Source organism: Artemia sp. Qi Xiang Cuo, chromosome 1 (genome assembly GCF_049724085.1).
Source record: "Artemia sp. Qi Xiang Cuo chromosome 1, ASM4972408v1, whole genome shotgun sequence".
In the NCBI taxonomy this organism is placed as follows: Eukaryota; Metazoa; Arthropoda; class Branchiopoda; order Anostraca; family Artemiidae; genus Artemia; species Artemia sp. Qi Xiang Cuo.
The window spans coordinates 27,553,215-27,565,517 of NC_142794.1; the positions used below are offsets into that span (position 1 = coordinate 27,553,215).

The 12,303-nt window shown below is 35.5% G+C and overlaps 1 protein-coding gene across 1 annotated transcript in view; it reads left to right on the forward strand.

The window, feature by feature from the left end:
- Window positions 1-1,874: 1,874 nt before the first annotated feature.
- Window positions 1,875-12,303, forward strand: part of LOC148956167 (uncharacterized) — a 58,917-nt gene continuing 48,488 nt past the window's right edge. Inside the window, exon 1 of the mRNA XM_089089593.1 lies at window positions 1,875-2,065. Coding sequence (XP_088945719.1) covers window positions 1,875-2,065 — 191 coding nt within the window. The remainder of the gene's footprint in view (window positions 2,066-12,303) is intronic.

The following is a 12,303-nucleotide window of genomic DNA, read 5'->3' on the forward strand; positions in this document are numbered from 1 at the left end:
TCATTGTAATAATTAATTTCCAAAATCCTTAACTGGAGGTTTGCAAGAACACCTCCCGTATGTTCCTTCTGCAAGCCCCCTGAATAAGCTAAACAATTATGGGCCTACAAACACCAATAGATTTAATTAGATTATTAGAGTCGTTATTCTGTTAGTAGAGCGTTGGACTTCGAATAAGAGTGTCTTGCATTCCATTCCTGCTTGGACATTTTTTTTTCAGTCACAGTTTTGTCTCTTCTATATGACTATTTTTCAGATACTTCACTATTGTTGTATATGTGATGCACATGCAGTTATCTTTTAAACTTGTCAAGAATTTTGATTCAATAGGGAATAGAATTCACCTAGTTCATGGTTTGCAAATACATACTTAGTATATCACTAGATCCATACCCCAGCCAGTGGTGTAATTCCATCAAAATCCTGAGGGTGGGGGAGGGGTAAATTTAGAGCTAACTTTCCCGAACCAAGTGAAAATGGCAGAGAAAACTGAAAAATAATTAATACAATAATAAAAAAAAAGTAAAGATGTACTAAAAGAAACTGACCCGTTTCTTTGGATTCTTAAATTATGCAGACATATCTTAATTTTTACAGTATTTATGGAGAAACTGAATTTCAGCTAGGGGGGGGGGGTTGGCCGACTGTATTTGCTGCAAAAAAAGATAATCTCAGGGTAAGGCAGCCTTGCGGAAGCATGCCACAACGTCAGCATATCTTTCTAGAGAGAATGCCTGGATCTTAGCAGAGACTATGTTGTCTGTAAGATCTCACTTCCAGGACAAATTAGTTGAAAATAGTGTTTTGAAGATTGAAAGTAAAATTGCATGCTTCCCATTGGAGGATGATTTGCCTTACAGGCTCTGCGGCATCTTAACAACGTTAGCAAAGTCATCGTCAGGGCCAGAACTACTGAGTAAGCAGAAACTATTGGGCAAACAGAAAGTGACAAACGTAGTGCGTCAGGCACTTTGGCCACACTTCAGGGAAGACCCAGTAGGTATGTTGAAACAGTATTTCTTTTCTATAATCGTGCACGAAACCACGGACGTGTCTTCTGATAAACAGTTGGCGATTTGTGTCACTTTTGCTGATTGTGGCTTAGAGACAAAAGTTGATAATCTCGATAAATTCTCTTGTCCAGACAGTACTGCGGATGGGGTATTTGACAAATTAAGCCAATGTTTGCAAGCGCTGGAAAAGGAGGACGATAACTTATGGAACTGGGTCAGCTTTTGTGCAGACACAACTAACTCTATGATGGGTTGTGATATTGAAGTGCTCGTGCCATCTTTACCATTTGTATGCTCAATATCGCCTGCAAAAAGCCGTCTAAAGGAATTGAGGACCTTGTTTAGCTGTAACTTCAAATTTTAGGGACAGTGCCAAGCAAATACGTTTCTGAAAGAAAGTTTGTCGGTCTTGCTCCTACACGACGGATTTTTTTCAACAAACTTTAAGAGGCATGTTTGAGCATTGGGACGCCTTGATGAATGGACGAATTTAGCAGTCGAAGACCTGTCGCATGGTAACGACCAGGTTTTATCGACACTAAGGAATCACTATAAGCGGGTACTGATGGAGCTGTAGAATCTGCTCTTGCAATATTCAACGATTTCAATACGCTTTTCCAGAGTGAGGTACCCATTTTTTCAAGTTTGTAAAAGAAGTAGAATCTGCAGTGAAGACATTCTGCATGAATTCCTTAGTGCTTCCTACCTTTGGAACCAAAAAATATCAAAGATGTAGATGTGGTCAATGAAGACAAGTACCTTAAACTTGACCAGGTGGGTCATAGCTTGAACACCGAGAGCCACCTTTCAGATTTGATGTCTGATAACCAATTCACGAAAAGCAGTGAAAAAGTCATGAGTATGGCCGGAGAATTCCACAAAGAAGCAGTAACACAAATTCAGAAAAGACTCCCATTTGATAGTGAAACATACAAGTTTGTTGAGCTTGTGAATTCGTCTTTCGCTCTTTCAGGAGAAGCTAAGACCCTGCAACCTTTTTTTGCATCTTTTGGACTTCCTTGGTGGAACAAAGCAAACATTGAAATGAAGTGGTGATAATTGGCTTTAGTTTGCCCCCCAGATGACAAGAACTGTGAAAGCGTTGACCCATTTTGTTTTCTGGAAATATGTTGCAAGTGTAAGAACACCTACTGGGCATAAAAAGTTCGAAAACATTTTGAAAGTAGTAAAATTTCTGTTCCGTTTGCAATTTCCGAATGTCGCAATAGAAAAACTCCTCTTCGGGTGAAGTGCAGACTAAAATGAAAAGGCGGCCACAGCCATATGGTCGATGATGTTTCGCTTAAAAAGCGTTTGAAGCGGGTTAAATCTAACGTGACAGCTTCAGAATGCTAATGCAGATATTTCTCCTTTAAATTTGAAATTTGAAGCAGTGTTTTGAAGTGAATTCCACATTTATAGCCAAAGGCGTATAAAATATTTTTTGGTCTGATCACATTTGGCTTAGCTAGCCGGTATTTTATTTGATTTTCTGCCTTTCTATTTCTGTGCCGGATTTACAATTAAAGTCATTTATCTCTGAAAACCCTTACGTGAGCCTCGGAAAGTCTAATTTCTTATTCAAATTCTGCAAACAATTTGTGCTTAAACTACATAATTTCTTCTAATATTTGAAACTGTTTCTACTTCCAATATACTGTTTTTTTTTATTTTACTTAAATTGCCTACTTCTTTCTGGACCATGCTGAGTGGAAACACTGATTCCAATGTCACTCTTTATTTTTGTTAAAAAAAAAACTTTTCTTTTTTTTATTCAACCAAGAGCTGTGTTCCATTCTTTATTGTACTTTATACGTCATTGTCTAGGTTATACATATCATGAATATTAAAATTCTAGGGACATGCTGTGTTGAATGATACTCTAGTGAAAAATGTTCTCTTGCATTTGTACGATATTAATTTCAGTTTCCTATAAATAAAGTATAGCAAAGGTAATGTAAGTGCATTTCTTTATTAGCGAACATATACACATGATATATAATACACAAAACGTTATACAAAAAAGAAACTTGTTTTGGTCTTGAACAATTTTTTTTTCTGATGCCTGACGAATACTTTTTTGTGCTGAAAATACTTATTAACTTTAAAAGATAGAACCTCCACCTTTTTTTGTAAATGTAAATACTGCCTAAGAGCAAAAACTTTATTTAAAGGAAAATGTTAAAAACAAGAAACAAAGAACTTTTTTATGAAAGGAAATTCCAGCAAACTTTAACTTTAGCTATTATAATACTTTTAAGGCACCGCTTATAAGCTTTACCATCTAGAATTTTGAATTTGAGAATACGAATTTCATTGAACTTTTGAAGTCGAACCTACACGTAAGTCCTGGTTTTCAATATACTTTTGTAAGGGATAAATGGAATCTACTGTATGGTTCAGTGACAATTTAATAAAAAGAAATTTTTCATTTGTTCAAATTTAGTTACAAGAAAAAAGTGCTAGAAGAAATCTAAACTATTTCCAATCACTTCGCTTCCTTTTAAACTAATATAACTACTCATATTACTCATAAATAACTGCAGCACAAATCAATCTCTGATTGCCCCAAGCTCCTCAACTGCCGAGTTGATTTCAGAATTTCACTCTTCAAGCTCTCCCAGGATTTTCCCACTGCTTTGAAATCTTTTCTAGTTACCTCCCTCCATCTCATTCCAAGACGTTGCTTGTTTTGACTGACCCTAGCCGGCTTTTGAGAAATAAGGATCTCTAATAGTCTATCATTTGATTTTCCTACAATCTTCTGTATTCAATAGTTCTTCCCCAATGAAACTTGTCCCTTAATTAAATAAAAAGGAACAAGTTTTTCAACTAAAAGTACGGAGCAACAATAAAACTTATAACGAACTGAAATTATTCTGTATATTAGATGTTGATGCTTCATGCTCGAATCTTTGATCATTGCGCTAGAGTTTTTTAGGACTTCAATAAAGCTTCTCATACCAAATCAAAGGCCCTTGTGTTTTAGCAGGCTTTCTTGAAAAATAGCGTAAAAATGTCAAACTTTAAAGTAAAGAGCGCAAAATAGAGGAGTGGGTGAACCCCTTTATATACGGAATACTTTCTGTTCGCTTTAAGTTTTAGTTTTGCTCCTTTCTTTCAGTTGAAAAATCTTGCTCTTTTAGAATTTTACATTTGACCGTTTTTAAGTTAGGTCAGGAAATCACCCTCCTTCTTTGGTCGGGGAGTCGGGTCATCCCTAGAGGCATAGTTATTTAATCTTTCAATTATGTTGAACCAAAGGACTATACAAAATTCTGACCGTAGGTCTATGGGGAAAAGGGGAAGGGGAGGGGCCTAGATACCCTCCAATCTTTTCTGGTATATAGTAAGGGCACTGGAACTTTTGATTTCGATTTGAATGAGCCAAAAATTTTCCAAAATTCTCTATTTAATCAGAAATACTTATCTGATATTATTACATATAAAAGATGGCGGTACCTAGGATATCTAATTGCATACCAGTATCCTGATGCTTATCCAGTGGCAACCAAAGTGCGAAAGGAGCCGGAAATTCTTTGCTTTTCGGTAAAGTTGAGATAGTGAGATAATTGCTTACTATCGTTCTGCCTATTTCCAAAGCGGGGCTAGAAAGCTAACTGCTTACAGGTTTCAATTTAGCCTGGGAAAGACTGCTTTCTTTTACATCACCTCTTTTCTTCCATGCGCTGCTATTTTAAAGGTTTTTGGTAAGGCAAGACAGCTAATGAACTAGTATTTCTCTAGCTTCAAGCATTCTAAGATACATAAATAAATAAATAAATTATCATGCTCAGTGTTTAAACAATTTGGCTTAATGAGGCCATTTAAGTTTTTTTTTCTAATCTTCCTCAAAAGGATATTGGGTGTGTCTCATTACATTAGAATAAGTAAATTAGCTTGTTCTTTTTGTGTTTTTCAAAAGAATAAAAATAAAAAGTCAATTCTCTTAAGCAGGGAACAAAGATGGAGTCCAAAAGAAGTTTAAACGTTTATATATATATAAACGTTTAAACGTATAAATATATATATATATACGTTTTATTTATATATATATATACGTTTATATACGTATATATATATATATATATATATATATATATATATATATATATATATATATATATATATATATATATATATATATATATATATATATATATATATATATATATATATATATATAATATATATATATATATATATATATATATATATATATATACATATATATATTCATTTATTCTTTTGAAAAACACAAAAAGAACATATCCTTTTAAAAATCTGTACTCAAATAGTAGTGTTTATTTTAGTTTCGTACCTCCTATAGTGGACCTGAAATAGAAAACTTGATATCATTCGCAAAAAAATCTGTTTACTTTCTTTGATAGCTTGGATGCACTTACGCTATTTTGATTTGGCTAAATTTTAAGAGCAGAAGTAGCCCCGAAAGTTTGAACAAAATACCCTTAGTCGTTTTTGGGAAAGTGCTGAAAATGCCTTATTGGAAATTAGCATTAACACAGTGCATTTTGATTTAATGTTTAGTTTTGAAATATAATGGGCAAATGGGAGGGCGGGCGTGGGGGGATTAGCTGCCCTCCAAATACTTTCGACTATTAAAAAGGGCACCAACCCTTTCAATTTACAATTGAATGAGCCCTTTTTGAAGTTTCTACGACAACACTATCGATAAAAACCTTATATGCTCCCAGGGCATAATTTACAACCCTTTCCCTGAGGTCTGGGGGGGGGGGTTGTCGTCCTCAAAGACCTAATTTCTATAACTTTCAACTACGTAGAACAAAATAGATATCTCAAAATTTTGATTGGATGTGTTTGGAGAAATGGTGGGCGCGAGAGCGGGGTTAGTTGCCCTCCAATCCCTTAAGACAATTAAAAAGGGCACTAGCCGTTTGAATTTCCAATCGAAGGAGCCCTTTTTGAAGTTTCTATGACTATGCTTTCTATAAAAACCTTATATGCAGACTATCGCTGTGTGGAGGGGGGGTCTTCCCCAAAAACATAATTTCTATCTGGACATCAACTACGCTGAACAAAATGACTATCTCAAAATTTTGATTGGATGTGTTTGGTCAAATGGGGGCGTGGAAGGGGAATTAGTTGCCTTCCAATCACTTTCGACTATTAAAAAGGGCACTAGTCAATCCAATTTCCAATTGAATGAGATCTTTTTGAAATTTCTAGACAACTCCTTCCTTTCGAAGTGCCCTGGTATGGAAAAAAATAATGCGATACGAAGTCCCCCAAAAATGTTTGGGGGAATGGTGGGCGTGACAGGGTTCTAGTTGCCTTCCAATTACTTTCAAATATTAAAAAGGGCACTAGCCCTTTGAATATCCAATCGAATGAACCCTTTCTCAAGTTTTTACGACAACACTTTCTATAAGAACCTTATATGCCCCCAGGGCATAACTAACAACTGTTGCCTTGAAGACTGTGGGGGGAGTGTCAAACTCAAAGATATAATTTCCGAACCTTTCAACTCCGTTGAACAAGATTGTAATCTCAAAATTTTGACTGGATGTGTTTTGGGAAATGGTGGGCATGGAAGGGGTGTTAGTTGCCCTGCAATCACTTTCGACTATTAAAAAGGGCACTAGCCATTTCAATTTCCAATCGAATGAACCCTTTTTGAAGTTTCTACGACAACACTGCCTATAAAAATATTATATGGCCGCAGGGCATAACTTACAACCCTCGCCCTGAGGGCTGTGGGGTTGTCATCGTCAAAGACCTAGTTTTCAGAACTTTCAACTACGTGAACAAAAACCACGTTTAATAAATTGACCATCTCAAAATTTTTAGTGGATGTGTTTGGGTAAAAGGTACGCGTGAGACGGGGTTCAGTTGCCCTCAAATCACTTTTGACTATTAAAAGGGGCACTAGGTCTTTGAATTTCTTAAGGAATGAGCCTTTTTTGAAGTTTCTACGACAACGCTTTCTATAAAAATCGTATATTCCCAAAGGGCATAACTTACAGCCCTTGCCTATGAGAGCTATGGGGCAGTGTCCTCCTCAACAACATAATTACTATCTGGAAATTAACTACGCTGAACAAAAAGGCGGCGTGTGTGTCAAGCGTACATATATATATATATATATATATATATACCTCACTCACTCACTCACTCATATATATATATATATATAATATATATATATAATATATATATATATATATATATATATATATATATATATATATATATATATATATATATATATATATATATATATATATATATATATATATATATATATATATATATATATATATATATATATATATATATATATAATATAATAATAATAATAATAATAATAATAATAATAATAATAATAATAATAATAATAATATATATATATATATATATATAATAATAATAATAATAATAATAATATATATATATATATATATATATATATATATATATATATATATATATATATATATATATATATATATATGTGTGTGTGTGTGTGTGTGTGTGTGTGTGTGTGTGTGTGTGTGTGTGTGTGTGTGTGTGTGTGTGTGTGTGTGTGTGTGTGTGTACAAATATAAAAAAAAAGACATAAGTCTTCTTACAGTTGCACCACCTGAACAATTAACAAATCTACAACGTGGACCACCATATAAAACTAGACAAATAAGGGCAGCTAAAGCAAAGAGCATTGGCAAATTGCCTGAAGTAATGAAAATCCACAATGGAGAAGAAATATAAATAGAGTTAGAATATATGGGATAGAAAGAATCAAAACGTACAAAAACTGAAAATGGAAGTTTTGATGATTGGGTTTAGGATTTTGACATGGATAAGGTCATCAATGCTTACCATGCCTTTGTTAAGAAAAGAAAGGGTCGGTGACATATTTCTTATGATCACAAAAGACAAGCCAAAGGAAAAGATAAGGGTTCACTGACAAAAAAATGTAATTTCACAAAGGCACTAATTCTAATTTAAGGTCACTTAAAACTTTAAGGGTTTGATTGAAGAAAATAAAGCAGAGATAAATCTGATTAGAAAACTAGTGAAAGTGAGAATCGCAACAGCTAAAAAAAAAAAAGGTTATGGAATAAACCACAGCGAGATACACTGAATTGTAAACGAAATTTTTAACACTGATTTGTGGTTTGAAACTAAAAAAAAACGTATTTGTTAACTAAAACGTCTTAAGAAATTGAGTTACATTTTGTATGACTCAAAACTGCGAAAAGAAAAAGGCGTGAAAAAAACTTTCTTAGGTAAAGATGAGCAAAAATGGACAGTGAAATCTATGGTTGGAAAACAAGGAACAGTGATGACTGGCCACAAAACGAAACTTTCTGACGTAAACAAAGCATTCAGTCACGATTCATCCATTGGACGAGTAAGAAATCTCTGTGCTCCCTGTCCCCTGTGTCTCATTAAAACCAATCCGACACAGGCTGGTTGTTACAGCTTGCATAGAAAGGCATTTGGCCTGTTCAGATCGAAAAGCGATACGATACTTCGTTAATTCAAGCCGTGTTATACGTTGACGACTTAGCATACATAAGGTGTTTGAAATAGCATACCCCGACACCCTCCTGAAGTTCCAGCTGGATAAAAAATTTGGTGGGTAAGGGACTCGCACACGATGGTCAGTATTTTTTTAAAATGACAAGATTGTTGCCGCATTGTCTTACAACTATTACATTTGGTAGAAAACTATGGTCACCATTAAGAGTAAACAGAGCGCATATCCATTACATGCCGAAGGGTTTAACCGCCTATAATCGACACCATCTGGAACAGTAAAAACTAGCTGCACATTTGTGGAGGCTGTTGTCCCAGTGAAGCAGTAAGTTGATTTGTATCAACCTCCACCTCTCGCATTTTTCGTAACCTGTTGCATAGTCGTTTGTGTCTCACAATATTTCTTCGAAGATATTCATTAGATTAAGAGAGATCCCATAAATTAAATGATGTGCCAGGTGTTATTCAGCAGCTTCATTGAGGTCTAAAAAGTACATTTGGTCATATGAAGGTGGCTCAAAATCACCTTCAGTAGTTTGTCATGGATGTGCCGCTGAATTGATTTTGTGATGAATTTGTCCAGCTAACTTACAGTTAAATATATTACAACTATTTACGGTTCGATCATCGCTTACGTTGAATGAAGATAGAGCAAAACACGAGTTTAAATTTGGAATACGTCTATGAAGCTCTTCAGAGAGCAAGTGACGTCTTAAAGAAAAGCCAAACCATATTTATTTGGAATTTGTGGTGGTGACAATGCAGTTCGACCATGCAAGCAGTAGTCACTCACATCATTCTTTTCTCCAAATCAAGATACTTAACGAATTTACTGAAACTTCTGACCTATCGAGATCGTTTTATAAGCCAGAATATCCCAGGATGCATTTTCCCGAAAAAACATGGAACTATTCTTGAGAAAAAATAAATAAATACTTAGACAATTATTGCTCACTTATAAAGATAGTATATATACTGGGAGCCGGGCGACTATACCACCGGGCCCTGGCACTCAGCACTCGGCAGCCATATATATGTGGATCCTCATTGTTGCTTGTTTTCTAACTGAAGACAGTTTAAGCCTTTTCTTGATATCATGACGTCACCACGGGTTCGGTGCAGCCATCCTGGGAAAAAATAAAATTTCTTTCACAATGTTATTTCCTATTTAGATCGTTTTTGTGGCCAGTCATACTTACTTTCTCGCTGTCACTTGGAATTATCGATGCCCCTTATCTTCTAACCGCTTATTTCTATGTTCTCGTTTTGACATATCTTTTAACAGCATATTTCTTCGTTCTTCACTTTCATTTATAATTCCCTCTACTCCTTGTTGGCGCATATATTGTAACCACATATTTCTTTGATCATCACTTTTGTTTTGACTTGTTTAATTCTTGCTGCCGATTATCTTAGAACCAGATTTCTTTCTTCACTTACTTCTTCACTCTTGTTTTTGACTCGTTGTAATTTTCGCTGACGCAAGTATTCTGACGGTATGTTTTCTTGTTCATCATTTTTTTTTATCATTACTTTAGACTTTTTTCAATACCCATTACCTTAGCTGCTCGGATTGGTCAGATCAGGTGAGATCAGCTTCATCTTGTCATGTTTGATAGTCTAGGTTCTTCATTTGTCCTCTATGCCCTATAATTACTCTCTTTACTGGCTCTACTCACTGTAGGTATTATGAAACTACATAAAACGCCTTTTGCAAATAGACTGATTACCCTTGGTATTTTATACTTAGCTATGTTCCTTTTGTAATATTGTATGCGTCATAGATATAAAACGATAAGTTCACTCTTGAGGGGGGGATATACAATTTATTCTATTAAATTGTACTTAATAGAATACGAAACATTTACGTAAACAATACGAAAACATTTAATGTTTCTTGTCAATCTTCTGTTTCTTTGGAATTTTGCCTGCATCATACACACAAAACGATGCAACCACTACTGATTCAAATGTGACGTATGTGTGCATTTCGAAATTATTCATAAAAATGACGTTATTCATATAAATATTTTTTCCCTAAATTGAGGCTTTTGACGTATTTTCTCAGGCTTCTGAACTAAATAGATAATTTTTTAGGCCAGGAAATCCCAGAATACCAATTTTCCTAACAAAATATGAAGCCTTTCATAGGCAGCACGATAGTGCTGCCTAAGTAAAGAACGATGTGGACACAATGTATTTTTTTTTTCTTCTTCTTTCTTCATACCCGGGCACTTCGTATCGAAGGAGTTTTCGTAGAAACTTAGAAAAGGGTGATTCGATTGGAAATTGGAGTGCCTAGTGCCCTTTTTAATAGTCGAAAGTAATTGGAGGGAAACTAGCCCCCCCCCACTCCCACGCCTATCATTCCACCAAACACAACCAATCAAAATTTTAAGATAACCATTTTGTTCAGCGTAGTTGATTTCCAGATAGCAAATATGTTTTTGAGGAGAACACTCCCCCACAACACTCGGGGCAAGGGTTTTAAGTAATGCCCTGGGGGCATATAAGGTTTTTATAGAAGGCATTGTCGTAGAAACTTCAAAAATGCTCATTCGATTGGAAATTCAAAGTGCTAGTGCCCTTTTTAATAGTCGAAAGTGACTGTAGGGTAAGTAGCCCTCCCCACGCCCATCATTCCCCCAAACACATCCAATAAAAATTTTGAAATGGCCATTTTGTTCAGCGTAGTTGATTTCCAGATAGAAAATATGTTTTTGAGGAGGACACTCCCCTACAACCCTCGGGGCAAGGGTTTAAAGTAATGCCCTAGGGGAAAATAAGGTTTTTTATAGAGGGCGTTGTCGTAGATACTTCAAAAAAGGCTCATTCAATTAGAAATTCAAAGGGCTAGTGCCCTTTTTAATAGTCGAAAGTGATTGGAGGGCAACTTACCCTCCTCTCACGCTCACTTTTTCCCCAAACACATCCAATCGAAATTTTGAGATAGCCATTTTATTAAACGTAGTTTTAAATTCTGTAAATTAGGTCTTTGAGGATGACTACCCCCTCACAGCCCTCAGGACAAGAGTTGTAAGTTATGCCCTGGGGGTATATAAAGTTTTATAGAACGCGTTGTCGTAGAAACTTCAAAAAGGGCTCATTCGATTAGAAATTGAAATGGCTCTTGCCCTCTTTAATAGTCAAAAGTAATTGGAAGGCAACTAACACCCCTTCCACACCCACCATTTCCCTAAACACATCAAATCAAAATTTTGAGACATCCATTTTGTTCCACGCAGTTAAAGTTCAGAAAATTATACCTTTGAGCAGGACACTCCCCCCCCCCCACAGTCTTCAGGGCAAGGGTTATAAGTTGTGCCCTGGGGTATATAACCTTTTATTGAAATCTTTGTGTTAGAAACTTGAAAAAGGGCTCATTCTATTGGAAATTCAAAGGTCTAGTGCTCTTTTTAATAGTCAAACGTGATTTGAGGGCAACTAGGCCCCCTCTCTCGCCCACCTTTAGCCCAAATACATCCAATCAAAATTTTTGGATATAGCCATTTTGTTCACTGTTGTGGATTTTCAGATAGAAATTATGTTTTTGAGGAGGACACTCCCCTATAGCCCTCAGGGCAAGGGTTGTAAGTTATGTCTTGGAGGTATATAAGGTTTTTATAGAACTCGTCGTCGTAGAAACTTCAAAAAAGGCTCATTCGATTGGAAATTGAAATGGCTACTGCCCTTTTTAATAGTCAAAAGTTATTGGAAGGCAAGTAACACCCCTTCCACGCCCATCATTTCCCCAAAAATATCCAATTAA